Source organism: Coenobita brevimanus, chromosome 22 (assembly GCF_032717465.1).
Source record: "Coenobita brevimanus isolate Jiangsu-jjx chromosome 22, ASM3271746v2, whole genome shotgun sequence".
Classification (NCBI taxonomy): Eukaryota; Metazoa; Arthropoda; class Malacostraca; order Decapoda; family Coenobitidae; genus Coenobita; species Coenobita brevimanus.
Window position 1 is genome coordinate 33977417 of NC_136975.1, and position 17223 is coordinate 33994639.

The 17223-nt window shown below is 42.3% G+C and overlaps 1 protein-coding gene across 1 annotated transcript in view; it reads left to right on the forward strand.

The window, feature by feature from the left end:
* The window catches only part of gig (TSC complex subunit tuberin), a 686003-nt gene that overhangs the window by 585201 nt on the left and 83579 nt on the right, over window positions 1-17223 (forward strand). The window contains exon 24 of the mRNA XM_080266862.1: window positions 10864-11099. Coding sequence (XP_080122988.1) covers window positions 10864-11099 — 236 coding nt within the window. The remainder of the gene's footprint in view (window positions 1-10863; window positions 11100-17223) is intronic.

The window sequence follows — 17223 nt, forward strand, 5'->3', positions numbered from 1 at the left end:
GGATATAAACCTTCACCGGCTCAATCCAATTGGAGCACCTTTATTACCCACAAAACCACCAGGAGCCAAAATTTGGTTATGTGGTTACCACCCAGCGTAGTTAATGGTTTCCTGGTGTACAGGAAACCATTTGGCTTGTCACTCAGTGTAGAGTCATCCACAGGCAGAAGGAAGAGGAAAGAATGAAGGAAAGAAAGACACAAGAGGGAGTGTAAAGTCACCCGCAGGCAGAAGAAAGAGGAAAGAATGAAAGAAAGTAAGACAAGAGGATGGATGGAAAGGATGGAGGAGAGGAAAGGGCAAAAACCTGAGAGCAGCACTACATCAAGTGAGTGGATGGTGAGTGCCCCCACCTACCACACAATTAATATATATATATATACAGTATATATATATATATATATATACAGTAATCCCTCCAATATCCGACGTAATAAAGCCATAGGTAGGTCCGGATATTGGGCCCCAGCTTATGGACTTTGGGGGATGAAGTACGTGAAAGGGTACAGCAGGGAAGAAAGGTTGTTGGTGCACTGAAAGCAGTGATGAGAAATAGGGACGTGAGTATGGAAGTTAAGAAGTCACTGCATGATGGTATTGTGATCCCTACCCTGACGTATGGAAGCGAGGCGTGGACCTTGCAAGAGGGGAACAAGTCAAGAGTGAGAGCAGCGGAAATGAGTTACTTGAGAGGAGCATGTGGAGTGACGTGGAGGGACAGGTTGACGAATGAAGAAGTGAAGGAACGTTGTGGGGTAGATGTGGATGTGGTTGAAAAGATTAGGAGAAATACACTGAGGTGGTTTGGACATGTGGAGAGAATGGAGGATGAAAGACTGACTAAGAGGGTGTATGTAGGTGAGGTGGAGGGAGGGAGAGGGAGGGGTAGACCGAGGATGAGGTGGAGGGATGGAGTTGAGAGGTATATGTGGGAGGGGGGGGTGAGTTGGGGGGAGGGGAGTCAAATGGTGGGTGACAGAGTGACTTGGAGGCGTTTTGTCTGTGGCCACCCTTTGCGGGATTAGGGTGTCGAGCTATAGATAGATAGATAGACTTATGGACCCTAACTCAGAGAAGCACCTATACAACTCCCTCTGGACATGCATAGCACCTATTTAAGACCCAAATCACACCAATAAGGCACATAAATGACTGAAATAAATGCAAAAGAACCATAAAATGAGGGTTTAGAAGTAGGTTCATACAATAATAAACATTCTGGTGACTGGCTCCTGGACTGGTACTTATCGACCCTGACCTAGCCTAACTCAGAAAAACTCCTTCCTACTGCACATGCATAGCTCCTAACACCCTATTCATACCAATAAAGGACATTAAAGAGTGAAATGAGGTAAGTATAGTATGAAAAAAAGTACAGTATGAAACATTCTTATGTCCGGATAGTGGGGATGTTCGGATATTGGGCGTCCGGATATTAGAGTGATTACTGTGTATATATATATATATATATGTATGTATGTATCTTTTTTTGTAAAGTAAAATAACTATTGCATTACACCATGTTTTGGAAGTTTGTTCTTTTTTATACGTTGAGTAAATAAGTGAGCAAGTCTACAGTATTTTGTACTTCTGCATCCAACAGTAAATCTGCTATTCCATCTTGTCCTGGAGCCTTCCATCTTTTCATATTTTTAAGAGAAATATTTACTTCATCTGGTGTTACCTGTGATATTTCACTTCTGTCATCTGAAAAGTTAGCTATCGGTACTACGGTCGTTGATGCATACAGTTCTTTGTAAAATTCTTCAACTCTCTTCACCATCTTATCTCTCCATTTAATGACCTCACCATTTTTGTCTTTCAGTGAGGTAATTTGTTGCTTTCCTAGTGTCATTTTACTTTGGACCTGTTTAAGACTTTTTCCCTTTTGATGGTTTCTTTGATCTGATCCATGTTTCTCTTTCATTTTTCTTCACTTTGCCTTTTTTTGATAACCTTATTTAATTTTGCTCTTTCTGTTTCATCATTCTTTGTTTTTGCTTTCCTTTCCTTTCTTTTTTTCATAAGCTCGAGTGTCTTTTCTGAATACTGTACTTCTTAGCTCTGGTTGTATTAGGTTTTCCTACTACCTCTGCTGATTCTCTTAGCACTTTTGTTAGTCTGTCGTTCAGCTGATCAGTGTCATAGTCAGTGTTACTTAGAGCCTGCAATGTGTTCCTTATTTTCGACTGAAATGCTGCTCTGTTTTCGTTTACTTTTATTGGGCATATCTGTTTATCTTTAATCATCTTTCTTTCACTTCTGAAATTCAATCTGGCTGTGCAACCCACCATTCTGTGGACACTCCGTATATGTACTTTGTTCATAACTGTGACAATTGTGATCGTGTTATCCTTATCTGCTATAATGAAACCGATTTCATTCTTTGTTTTTCCATTTGGGCTTCTCATGGTCCACTTTCTCCCTGTTCTTTTGTGAAAGAATTTGTTCATTATTCTCATACATGTCAGCGAAGTATATGAGCATTTCTCCTCTTTTGTTCCTTCTCCGACTCCAAATTTTCCCATACGTGCTTCCCCATTTTTTGATTTCCCAACTTTTGCATTGAAGTCTCCCATGCGTATAGTATACAGTAATCCCTCTAATATCCGGACGCCCAATAACCGAACATCCCCACTAACCGAACCTTATCGTCCTGGGATCAAACATTCCCAAAATGGTCCGAAAATCCAAAAAAATTGGGAAAAAAAATCGATTTTTTGCCGTCCGTAATTTGAACTTGCCGCGCGCGCCGCGTGAGAGCATTGTTTTGGTTCGTCATTCCTCCGACGTCCGATAGAGCGCCGCTGCATCCTCCCCACTTCCCGCCTGTCTCTCACTGCGACAAGACCTACGCTCTTCGTCATGGCTGCCCACGTGCTCGCTTTTGTGGTGGTGCCGTACTTGCTGCAAGGCCTCCTGCTGCTCTCTGCCCTACTCTTAGTGTGTGTGATGATGGCCCCGCCTCCTGAGAAAAGGAAGAGAGTGGTGTTGACTCTGGAGAAGAAACGGGAGATATTGGAGAAGGTTGATGCGGGTTGGTCTTCCTCTCGCATTCTCCGCGAGTTCAACCTGGCCCGGTCGACTTTGTTTGATATCAAGGGTTCCCGAGACAAGCTCATGCAGTACACGGCTGACTTCTCGTCGAGAAGCAAACGCAACGTGGAGAGGAAGGTTATGTTTACTCCCAAGTATGCAGAGATCGACCGCTCCACGTTGATTTGGTATCGACAGCAACGTGCAGCTGGTGTGATGGTACGTGGAACGGAGCTGAAGGCTGCTGCTGAGAAGTTTGCAAGGCTTCACGACGCCCTAGACTTCAAGGCATCCGAGGGTTGGCTCTTCGCGTTCAAGTTGCGACATGGCCTTACTAACCGTAAAGCACATGGCGAAGCATTGGACGCTAACGAGGATGGAGTGGACGAGATTCGGCACAAGGTGAAAGGCTTGATCGACAGGGAGGGCCTCACTCTCGGTCAAGTCTATAACGCTGACGAAACTGGCCTATTCTATCGCTCGGTGCCAACGAACACTCTCGCCGATGAGACGGAGAAGCGTGTACCTGGCCGCAAGCTTTCTAAGGAACGGATATCTGCTTTGTGTTGTGCCAATGCTAACGGCATGCACCGGCTTAAGCCCGTTATTGTTGGCCGTGCAAAGCAGCCTCGGTGCCTTCGTGGGGTGATGGATGTCCTTCCTGTCGTATGGTACCATTCTTTGAAAGCATGGTTCACAGCTGTGATTTTCAAAGACTGGTTTCACCATCACTTCGTCAAGGAGGTCATACATTACCAGACGAAGACACTGGGAATTCCTCGCGACCAGGTAAAGGCTCTCCTTCTCCTCGACAATGCACCTGCCCACCCGTGCGACAAGGACTTGGTTGCTGAGAATGACCGTATTAGGTGCATGTTTCTGCCACCTAATACGACTGCTCTCATTCAACCAATGGACCAAGGAGTGATCGTGGCAACAAAGCGCCTGTACCGTCGGAAGTTCCTGGACGAGGTGATGGTGGTTCTCGAGGACGAGGACGAGCGCAGGGAAGGACGTGACACTCGAGGCAAGCGGACTTTGGAAAACCTTCGCCGCTATAACATCAAGTCTGCGCTGTACAACTGGGCTAGTGCATGGAAGGAAGTCCCTGTGAAAACTCTTGAAAATGGTTGGTCTCGTCTGCTTCTCGGAACAGATGTGGAGTACGATTTCCTAGGGTTTGACGTGGATGACTTCCATGCACGGCTACGTATGCACGGCGACGATGTTGATGTGGACGATGTTCGTGAGTGGTTGGACGACGACGAGGGCGATCCTGGGTATCAGACGTTGTCTGATATCGAGATCGCGTCTTCGGTTGCTGGTGTCAGTCCCGAACTTGAAGATTCCGACGACGAAGGCGATGATGATGCAGACTCCGCCCAGCAGGACACTACTCCAGCCATCCCCAAGCTGAGCGCACTCCGGGAACATCTAGAGTTCGTCCTAGACTACCTGGAACACCCGGACTGCGACAGGGAGATGGGGCCCTTGGGACTCGTGGAGGAAGTGCGTGCTTTCCGGCAGCGCATCATCAATCGCCAGAATCGTCGGTCCTTGCGTCAGTCAACGATTGACAGTTTTTTCAGGCCCGTGACCCCCGCTGTGCCAAGCCCTGGTTCCACTCCGTTGCCTCCCCAAGACAGGCCCTCATGCTCCGAGCCACAGCCCAGCACATCAGCTACAGTGGAGTCACCGCTCGACGTGAGTTTGCGGCTGTCTTCAGAGTCTTCTGTAGTCGGTACGCCATCACCACTACCCACCGATGCACCCCTTGGACGCCTGCCAGTGATACTCTCGGGCTCTGACAGTGAATAAACAGCAAGAACTTTTCCACTAGACCACACGGGAATTTTGAGTGTTGTGCAGTGAAAAAAACGGTGTGTTGTGTTAAGGTTTTCAAGTTGGGAGAAAAGACTAAGTAGAAAAGAAATTTAACGTAACTAACCTTCTTTGTTTTGGCTTTGGAAACTTAAAAAAACTTGGGAAAAGTTAATGTGCAACACTTAAATTTAATGGAACATTATTTGGACTAAAGTGAACACTGTGAAAAGAACGGACTTCTGTGTGTTAGTGACTAAGTTCAGTGCAAGACTTCAGGAAGAGTGTAGTGCAAGTGCTTCAGGAAATCGTTCTTACTGTCAGAGTCCGAGAGGAGGCGGTTATTCATCGAGGTGGCCAGGGACTTGCTGTAAGTAGCCAAAATGTTTCATGTTGTACTATTTTCCATACTATATTTACCAGAATGTTTCATATTGTATTTTTTCCCATACTATACTTACCAGAAAGTGTCATACTGTACTTCTTTCCATACTAAACTTACCTCATGCATGTGCAGTAGGAATGTGTTTTTCAGAGTTCGGTTAGGTTCGGTTAGGTTAGGTTCGGTTAGAGTCCATAAGTACCAGAATGTTTATTAATGTATGAACATACTTCTAAACCCACATTTTATGTGTCTATTGCATTTATTTCAGTCATTTATGTGCCTTATTGGTGTGATTTGGGTGTTAAATAGGTGCTATGCATGTCCGGAGGGAGTTGTATAGGTGTTTCTCTGTGTTAGGGTCCGTAAGTACAAGTCCATAAGCTGGGGCCCAATATCCGGACAAAACCAATATCCGAACCTACCGATGGCTCTATTGATCCGGATATTGGAGTGATTACTGTATATGGTCTTTTCTTCTCCCATAATCTGGGAGATGTTGTCATAGAATGTTTCAGTTTCTTCATGTGAGCTTTCAGAAGTTGATGCATATACTTGTATTACTTTCAGGGTATATTTTATTGCATAGTCTAATTACCACCAATGCTGCTCTGTCAGATACACTGCTGAATTTTACAATGTTGTTTGCAAGATTTCGGTTCATTAGAAATCCTAAACCACTAACTCTTTCATTTTGCCATCCTCTGTAGTAAAATAGGTGGTTGCTGTCTTCGAGATGAATCACTTTTTCTTCTTTTCTGTGGGTATCACTCAAACCTACAATATCCTAACTAATGTTTTCCAGTTCAGTCATTAAGTTCTCAAGTTTGTAATCATCTGCGAGGCCTCTTACATTGTATGCATAAATCTTCATGGATTTCAGCTTGTTTAATATCCCAGTCTCTAACTTGCAGACACTGTGCCTACTCACTTTCGGTGGCACACTGCCTGTAAGCAAAGGAGTCAGTGCAGTTGGGCCTTCAGTAGACGATGATCCAACAGGGACGCCCTTCAAATCATTTGCAATAGAACTCATATTTGGTTGGGAGGATTATGGCAAACAATATCACCTCCCTGCCACATAGTTTCTGGTGAGATGTAGTTTTTGTGCCACCTTATTCGTTATATTCAGTGGAGCTGTATATATCTACAGGGGGTCCCATAGTCCGCGCCATCTAAGACGGTACCTCGTATATCTACAAAGCCTTCCCATATCTGCCACCTGGGGATGTGCCAGGAATCAATGAGATCCTGCCCCTGGATATATACAGTGTATATATGTATACACTCATCCCTCGGCTATCACGCCCAATTGGTCCTGCTAGAGCTGCGCTATAGCCGAAAGCGTGATAGCCGTACTGAATAACTCCCGTAATAATTCTAACTGGTGCCATTACCTCAATATTTACCCCTAAGATGCCCTTTTTGTACCACATATTAACATATAATAGTCTAAAAATGAGCATGCAAATTAGAAACAAACCAAGGTTAATAAAAAACAGAGCTTAATATCCCTATTTATTCACCTTTTGGGGGATGGTGAGTGGCTTGGGTGGGATAGAGGGGTTACAAGGCTCGGTTGGAGTCTACTGACCTCCTCTTCAACGTTCTATCTCATCAAGGAAATTCTCAGCAAACCCATGAAATTCCTCCTCTTCCTCATCATCATCAAAGTCCAGGAGGGCAAGTGCTGGCCGACGGTCCTGGTTTGAAGGTCCTGGTTGTGGGTCCGGTTGTGCCTGTGTCCGATGGCATTGGAAGTCGGTTATTTGCCGTTGCTGTAGAGAGTTGATGTGAACATGGTATTGCTCTTCGTATCCTGCCAGTGCCTGAGTAATTAAGGAACACCTTGCCTCACTGTTAATGGTGGAATCTTGTTCAAGCAGGTGTCTTAGCTGGCCACCCAAGTCAATGACCTTTTTTATATCGTTTATGCACAGTCCCTCAGTATGCTGCACATCACCGCCACCTTCCTCCTTTTGCTCCTCTCCTACACTGTCCTCATCTCGTGTCATTTTCTCATCCACGATATCAGCAGCAGAAACTGGGGCTGGTCGTATCATTTCACGAATATCTTCATCAGTTGTATCCCCAAAACCAGCTCCAGGAATCTGCCGTGCCTCCTCAGCAGCTGCCTCAACCTGTGCCTGAACCGACTGAGCCTCACCAGGTGCAGACCCGCGACGGTGCTCAGGTAAACCCTCCAAAAGATTCCGCCAAGCGTGACAAATTGTTGCCTGGGTTACGTTATCCCAACACTGAACCATCAGATTAACAGCCTGCTTGACACTGAACTGCTTCCAATAGTTTATAACCCTCTGCTCAGCATCGGTGTCTCCTTGCATTTGATCATCCTCATTTTCATCCTCACTGTTGTTGACCAGTTGCTGGATTAACTGTGTGTCCTCAGTTGCTTCCCTCATCATTCTAAACTGACGCCTGGAGTATGCAGCCTTCAGGACTGAAATAACTTCTTGGTCGAGGGGCTGGATCAGTGAGGTGGTATTGGGTGGGAGGAATTCCACTTTAACATTGGGATGTGCGGTCCTCAGAAGGGGTGAGTGTCCAGGGGCATTATCCATCACCAGCAGAATGTTAAACCTGATGTTATTTTTCTTGCAATGCTCCTCAACTTGTGGGATAAATGCCTCCTTCAGCCAATCCAGGGACAGTTTGGCAGACATGTACCCCTTCTTTGAAGTCATCCATGTCACGTTGAGCTTCTTCATGTTATAACCTTTATAGACCTTGGGTCTTTTCGCTTTGTGCAGAACCGTCGGCTTCAGGCGACACGTCCTAGAGGCGTTCATGGCCAGCACCAAGGTGAATCATTCCTTGAGTGCTTTCCTCCCGTGTATTTTTGCTGACTTGGTGGTGATGAATGTCCTCCGTGGCAAAGTTTTCCAATAGAAATTGGTTTCATCCATGTTATAAATTTGTTCTGGTGTATACTGGCCCTTCTCAATTATGTTCTTAATAGTTTCTGGGTATTCACGTGCAGCTGCATTGTCGGCACTTGCCGCTTCACCAGATATTTTCACACTGTTAATTTTGTGCCTTGCCATAAACTTGTCCACCCAGCCTTTTGAAGCCATAAAAACTGGAGGTTGTCTCACGTCTAACTTCTTAGCGAGGTCCACATAAATTTCCTTGGCAGTGTTCATGATTTCACGTGTGTCCACAGCAATATTTCTCCTTGCCTGTTGATCTGTATATCTCCCAAGCAATTGCCCGGTCTTGAGGAGCAACTGATTTCTGCTACGTAGGCATGGGAAGCAGCTTGTGATGGTGCAAGACTCATATGTTTTATGATGTGATCACGATTCTTATAAATACCTCTCACAGTTGATTCATTGATGTTATATTTCTTCCCCACACTTCAGTTGGTCTCACCATTATCGAGAAGTTTCACTATTTCCAGTTTATTTGCATAGCTTAGGTTCTTCCTCTTCTTTATTTCCCTGCCAGGTGCCGCAGCATTACGTTGGGCGATGGTAGGGGGACGGGGAGGGGGTACGTTGGCCATGGCTGTATCACAAAAAAGGTTATTGTTCTCGCAATCATTGCTCGCGGTCTGAGGGCAAATCCTTGAATGGTTTGGCGGGTGGGAGACTCGGTCGGGCGGCCAATCAGCACTCGGCTGGCGCTGACGTCACATGACCAATCACGGCGTGAATCACTCTGGCTGGGCGGAGCACCAGAGCCCGGCCTTTTTGAAATTTTCGAACATTTCAGGTGCGCGATAGCAGGCATTTAGTGTGTGATATAGGTATTTGGGTGGTTTTTTATATAGGCGTGATAGCAAGATACGCTATAGCAGAACCCGTGATAGCAGAGGGTTGAGTGTATATATATATATTATATGTAGTATATATAGATAGATAGATAGATATTATATGTAGTATATATAGATAGATAGGTAGATAGATAGATATACACTGAGGAAGAAAGTGTTTTATTTATGAAGGTACCAGCTGTTGAAGACCAGGGACTAGACAAAGGATATTATGCAGATGGTGATGTGGAATGTAAGAGGCACAAATGATGATGTGAAAGATAGTGATTGTGCATGTTTCTGAAAATACACAAACTGGGTATAACTTGGTTGGCTGAGAATTAGCGTATGGATTGGGCATATATGCTGGAGTGGATGAGAATGAGATGGTGAAGAAGGGTATGTGTGTCACATTTTATAAGAGATGTAAGTAGAATAAAAGGTAGTATGAATCAGGTGGATCAAGGACTTGTTTGTGTGTCCAGCTCTGGACATAGGCCTAGCAGACTTCTCCCATGGTCAAGCAGTCCTACATTCCATGCACCTCCATATGTCATCACTTTGGCTCTGACTCGCACCATCCATATTTAATATATGATAGTGCTTTCTCATGTAGGACAGGTGTATTGGTATTAGCAGGGGTGTTTTTACATGTTGGCGGGTCTTCTGGTAGATCTGTAAAGTCTGCTTTACGAAATTCAAATCCTCAAACAGTTCCCTGACCCTTTGGAGATTTTAACTTGGGTCCATTAGGATTCAGGCCACCTCTCTACCGATTCATCCAATGCCTCCTGTATAAGAATAATCGCTAGGAGTACAAACTTATGTGATTATATGCATGTTTGCTCCGGTAGAGGATCGAGTGGCTAACGTGAAAGAGGGTATGCACATTGCTCTGAGTAAGAGATGGAAGTTGAATTTAAGGTACTACAGATCAGTTGGATCAAGAATTTTATGGATTAGAATAATAGTAAGAATACAAGTGTGTTTGTATGGATGCTCCAGTGGAGGACCGAGTGGCTAGGGAAAAAGTAGTGTTCTGCTGGAATATAGATGCATACTTTAAGAAATTTGGTTGTATGCATTGAGAGAGTGACTCTGATTGGAGATACTAATGTATGAGAAAGGTTGTTCCATAGTGGATGTGCTGAGAAGGGCTTGTTATTAGCCAGCACCTTCTTTAAGCATTAATAGATCCACTGGTATACATGGCAAGTGATAAGCTTGCTCATTAACACAGAACAATTACTGAGTTTAACCTTTCAGAGCACATCAGTGTCAGTCTTGCTCAAGTCAGCTCTCATGAGTTATTGAAGATCTACATCTTTTCGGAGCACATCAGTGTCAGTCTTGCACAAGTCAGCTCTCATGAGTTATTGAACATCTACATCTTTCTGGGAACTTAACATTTTGGTCTGTGTCCTTTCACTCAAACTATCTTGGGTACTGTTCCTCAGGAAGGTTCCTAAGAGAAGGAGCAAGTGAAAAACAAGCTGCAAAACCAAAACCTATTTTTCAGTTTGGGACTAGCTTAACATGCAAGAGTTAACGTTACCATATAGAGGAAGTGTATTTGGGAATACTGGAGGAGTTGACAAAACATTAGTGACTATTAGAAGGTCACCATGCAGTTTCTATAATTTTTCCTAGAGACAGGAAACAATGTCTTCTTTCACATCTCACATTTGGGTGGTGTCTTTAGATGGCTGAATATTTCTACCCAAGTTCCTTCAAATTACAGTACTCATTACCTGTGTTAAATGGGTTTTTGACCCTCATTTTTTTTCCCCTCCCTGTGTAGGTTTTCAGTGATGATATAATTTAGAGGCCATATTTATCATTATCACAGAAGAGTGTAGGGAGCAACAGTAGTATCTCCTCTCTGAGTGGCAGTGGAGGAGGGGGGGTTGGTGGTACAACAGAAGAGGGTGGTGTTGAAGATGATGGCTCCCCCCGCCCCATGCGTCGGGACCGAGGACACACCATATCCGACATGAACCCAGCTTCACGCAAGCATCATAGATCACCTACTGTCAGCAAGAAAATGAATGCTTTGAAGGATAACAAAGCTGGAATTTCGCCAAGGTAGGTCAGGATGTACAGCCATGAACACTAACAGTGAGACTGAGTGAAAGCTTAAACCTCCTCTGAGAACTCTTAAACCAACAACTGCTGTGAGTGGCAGAGTTTCTAGATCAGAATCACAAGTATCACTATATATGCTTTAAAAAATTGCTGGAGTGTCACATATAACACACAAAAAAAGGAAATACCTCAATAGAGAAGATACTAAACCTATAATATCAGTGAAGATATGTCTCAAGAAAATGTTGGTAGTTGTTAAAAAATGTAATTAAATAGAAATTAAATTTTTTTTATTTAATGAAAAATTCTGCCAGTAACTTAGCAGCATGGGTTGGTAAGGCATGAACAGGATGTTGAGATACTGCATTTAACATTGTCAAAAAACAGCTAAGCTTCTCTCTGAGTCAGTTATTAACACAGTACAAAACTCTTATTTACTGCATTAAGCCCCTCTAAATAGCTTTTGATACACCGCTGTGTTTGGATGTGTGAAGATACGCACATCAAGATACCAAACTAATGGAGAAATCAATCTGATTTTTTTTTTTTCTTTTTCATATATTTATTTTTTTCTAGTGGTAGGTGGGGGTGCTCACCATCCACTCACTTGATGTAGTGCTGCTCTCAGGTGACTGCACTTTCCTCTCTTCCGTCTTTCTTTCCATCCTTCCTCTTCTGTTTTTCTTTTCATAATTCTTTCCATTTCCTGTCTGTCTGCGGGTGACTCTACACTGAGTGACAAACCAAATGGATTTTTTTTTTTTTTTTTTTTTTTTTTTTTTTAATGCAAGTAATTCACATCTCAGATACAGTAAAACACCAAAGTTGAGGCATTGCCCTGATGAGGAATAAGCTAATTGGGACCGGGCCCATAAGAAAACTCATCCCCCTAGTGTATTTCCTACTTTAAATACGTCCTATAATAACCTGAAATGTTGCTGTTAATGCATTAGATTAAAAATAACTTTAACCTGTACCATCCCAGGCATTTTTGCAATTTTATGCCCACCCAATCCCAGACCAAAAATGGGAAAAAATTTTATTGCATAAAACAATCCAAAAGGACATAAAAATCAAGGAAAACCAAAAAAAAGTACTCCTTATTGGAGAAATAAGAGCAGGATGGCCGTCCGTTGTGTTTTTAGCCCAGTTTCCCAAGCCGTGAGCAATGTTTTCCTACCCAGCTGGGCAGGATGAGAGAGAATGGGGGAGGAGAAAGGGGGATTCCCCTTTCTCAGTGTCCTCCACTGGCTCATATTCCTCCCCAGAATAGTCATCCAGGTCTTTCTCTTCTGAAGAATCGCTAAATGAAGGAACAGAAGGGTCCATGTGACAATTTCAACAGTCTTCTCCAGCCCAGTGAGACGGAAAAATGGCATGATTTTCACGACATCCTGATGCTCTGATGGACAGTGAAACATTGATGTTACCCACCCACGCAGAACCAAACTCATTGTTACAACTGCTTGGACACGGTGTTGTCAATACATTAAGCTACTCCTTAGAAAAGTTAAACTAGATTGAAGCAGTTTGAGACATGCTACAGCGCTCGAAGTTTGCTGTCGGTACCATCATGTTGCTGGGATTAATCGAGATGTTTTGTACTGTCGGCACCATGCCGACGGTGGGATTGTACAGGTTAAATTAACAATAAAACATAAAAACACCATAAAATATGATAGTCAACCCCATGAAGCAATGAACTGTGGGGGTGACACAGTGTTACATTTCTTTGTAAGTGCATCATAAAATAGGCGGGCCTGGTCTTGAATTTCGAGCTCTGACACACTAACGCCTTTCCGAGTCCTCCTGTTCAATCAGTGTAACAAATAATATTCAACCACTATCATAATTGAGCTGTACTCGGTCACTGTTTTCACTTGTCAACCACCAGCGCCTGCTTCAAAATACAGCACATGGTCATTTTTAACTCCTTAACCGCAGGGCGTCACTTTCGTGACGCTTGGGAGCAAGGGATCATACCGCGGGGCATCGCTTTTGTGATTCTGTGTTATTTTGAATTCACCCTGGCTTCCAAGTGGGGGCTTGTATCATCTATCAGTACTGCCAATGTCCAACACTAGTCAGCACTCCTAATCTCATCTGTACTCCCATCCATTGTTGACAATTTAGCCATTTCTCCCCATTCTTGACTCTTATCCCTACCCCCCTTCCATTACCCTATCCTCTCGCCTGCCCGGCCGTGCTACGCTAAGTAAATCTTCCCTGGAATTTTTCACTGATTTCATCCATTGAAATAAGCCCTATGTCCTATTCTTATACCAAATAATATATACAAGAAAGAAATAAGGTAAGTGAGAGTGCCAAACACCTGGAATTGGCTAATTATCACCTGACAACACCTCACATGCACTCGTTCGCTAATTTTCGCTGTTTTTTTCCCCTTGAAATATGCCCTATAATCTATTTTCGTAATAAATATACATGTAAGGAGGGAAGGGAGAAGCCTAAGTGATATTTACATTCACCTGGAACTACCAAATTTATAATGTATTGTCTAGATTTCCTGCCAATCATATCAGTGCTAGACTTAGCTGTTTCAAGAAGTAATATTGGTAACTCTGAATAACCCCTTAGCAGGCCTCCAGCTGGCCCTCCGTTATCAGGTTACTCTCAACTTCCGAAGCGAGAGTACGTATGTTTCTTCTTGCTGACTTCAAGGCCTTTTTTCACCCCCATGCAAATGGCCCTGTGACCTTTACCCCCTACTAAACCTCGTGTGGAAAGAGGTAAAGGGCTGACAATTGATAAAAGAGTGACTACGATCTTTCTATTGAGTAAAACAGTGCAAGTGGAATTGTAAATACTGTAATGTGTAAATAATGTGTAAACAGCAAGTGAAAGTAATGAATGTAAATATACGTGAACAATGGAAAATAGTTTTATAAGTTATTTCAAGTGACAGTGCACAACACAGTGTAAATAAAATAGAAATGTAAATAAAGTAAATAAAATAGAGAACGTAAATAGAAATGTAAATGAGTAGTATTATAAGAATACGAGTATATACCCTAGGAGTAATGAAAGTGAAAGTTTCACTCTAGCATGTCTGAATGCTATGAGTTATGAGAGTGAAGATGAAAGTGACATTCACTCTCAATGCCAGTATACAGGACGAGAAAGTGAATGCTACGTATTTTACTGAAAGAAATTGAATCCCTACAGTGACAATAAACTAATACTACTGAAGGAAACTTATGAATAAAGACTGTAGATATATAGAAGTGTTATATAGTAATAGAAATATAAAGTGTGAGGGGTTTTATGAATAATAAATGACAGACTACTAAGAGCGAACTAGTGCCAGTGCGACGATCAGACGCGCTCGTAATTTCCATTGCTTTCACAGTGTTTTTTTTTTTAGTATGGATCCCAAACTACTTGAAAATTGTAGAATAGTGTTTATAGTGTTTGTATCTGGCTGTGGTAATCATATTACGGGTTGTTGGGAAGTGTAAAGTGGAGACTTCGTTACCCTACTTCAGAGGTCTCCACAAGTCCTACGGTAACTGACAAAGGCTCAACAATCATTCCAGGAGAAAGCTGAAGGTATGTGCCATAAGCATATGTAATTTTATTATTCTAGGACTAATAACTGATTTTTGGCAAATATTTTTTGAGAGTCTGTCGGAGCCCAAATAACCCCGCGGCACACGCAAGTCATTGGTAAACAAGCCCGTGGTGTAGGGGTTAACGAACTAATTCAGCCAAGCATAGTTCCTTTATATCGAGATTTCCACTAAACACAGCGAGTCCTTGATAAACGAAAACCCGAAGTACGAATTTTTGATGTTACGAAAGCAATGAATATAGGACAGATTCCACAATATGAAAGTATCTGTCTCGATGATACGAAAAGCAATACGAAAGGAAATACGAAAAATACAAAATGGGCGCTCGTTTACGGTGAGGAAACGAACTAACCCATCTCTGGTAAACAATTTTTTGTGCGCTTCTCAGTTGAGTCCACGGTTTCGGGACAATTTGCTGTCATGTCAGTTCACCGTCACAACAGTAACAAGACAATTTGCCGTCAGGACTTTTCACAGTCAGGACAATTCCCCATCATTTATTTACATATCAGTTTATTTAGCAAGTATATTTCTTTTCGAGTTATATGAGTTATAAAGGTGATGATGATTTATACTTTTTATAATACAGTAAACCCTCATTATACAGTGCTTCATTGTACGATATTTTGCTTATACAATGTCAAAATTTTAGTACCCTGTGCCCACTATACAATGGGAACGATTTGCAACAACGATGGATCATCTGCGGCTCAGTGAACAGCGAATGTGCAAATGCATCAAAAACGTCCTCACACTGTCGGCATTAGACCACACACACTTGTCCACCGGTCCAGCCTCGTTAGCTACCCCTGCCCAGCCAGGCAGTTCTGACATTGATGAGTGAGGGCTGTGAGTCCCTGTGACTGTGAGGCCGAGTAGGGACAATTCGCCATCAGGACGATTCCCCATCATTTATTTACGTATCAATTTATTTAGCAAGTACACTAGTTTTTTAATTATGTAAGTTATAAAAGTGATGGTGGTTTATTGTTTATATAGTAAATGTAAAATATGGCATCAAATCGTGGACATTAAATGAAAAAAAATAATATATTGAAACGTGAATCAGCTGATTTATGATCGATCCTTCATCTTAGCATAAGGCTACATACGAGACATTGGCATTTATATAAATGCCTAATTACCTTAAGTGAACGATCGACATACTTTGGAATTATACAAATAATCTTCATGTTACGTCTATATAAATGTTTCGGTATATTTCGCAATCAAGTCAATTCGCCATCACAACAATAATAAGACAGTTCGCCATCGGGACTTTTGGTTGACAGGATGATTCCCCGTCGTTTATTTTCATATCAGTTTATTTAGGAAGTACACTAGTTTTTTAGTACTGTACTTGTACCTCTTCAAAGTCATTTTAAAATATACCCAGGATGTTGTAGTACCAATGGAAATTAATGAAAACAGCTGTGGGTGATACTAGAACGTAATTCAAAGTCAACTACAGCAAGGTAGAAACAAGTTAAATATTGTCTAAAAGTGCAACTTACAAATGATATCCAAAGCCAATGCTATTGAATGAAAATAGACTTTGATAGATCCCCCTGAGAATTAGTTATTAAAGTATCAGTTAATCAGTAATAAGTATGTTTATAGAATGATGGGGAACGTCCATATTATGACGACGAATTGTCGACTTCATGGCGAATTGTCTAGGAACCACATAAACAACCGTTGCTTGCCTCAGTAAAGGTAAGATCTACTGTATACTGTAGTTTTCATGCTTTTTTTCTTTATTTACTAGTAATGTGTTACTTTAAATATTTAAACATAAGGATATTTCATGTATGTGAGTGCTAAGGTGTGTGTATGTGAGGGTTTAGGCACGTCTGGGAACGTATCCCCAATGACTCCATGTTATAATGGGATTGCTATACGATGGATTGCTTTACGATGGGGTTTTCGGGAACGGAACCCCATCGTATAATGAGGGTTTACTGTAATCGTAAAATATGGCATCAAATAGTTGGTATTAACTGAAAAAAATATATATATATTGAAATGTGAATCAGGTGACAGATGATGTTTCACTTCATCGTTTAATATAAGGCTACATAGGAGACATTGTCCTTTATATAAATGCCTAATAACCTCAGGTGAACGATCGACATACAGTACTCTAAAATTATATGACTAATCATCATATTATGTCTACATTCTCGACAAATCAGCTAGTTATTATAGTATTAATCAATTAATATTAAGTATATTTATGGAATGACAGGGAATCGTCTTGGGTGCGAATAATCCTGACAGGGAATCGTCCATGTTTTGACAGCGAATTGACTTCACAGTGAATTGTCCCGGGACCAAGTCCATGTCATTCCTCACAGCTTCACTGTACATGAGGATATTTTCGCAGCTCTACACCTTTTTGTACTGTTCAGACGTGCCTCCCAAGCACCCTGCATCATCTCCAGCATCAGGGAGTCCGCTGCAATGAAAAAGCTGCACCGTACTCTAACTCTGGAGTGGAAATTGGAACTTATAAGACGCCACGAGGAGGG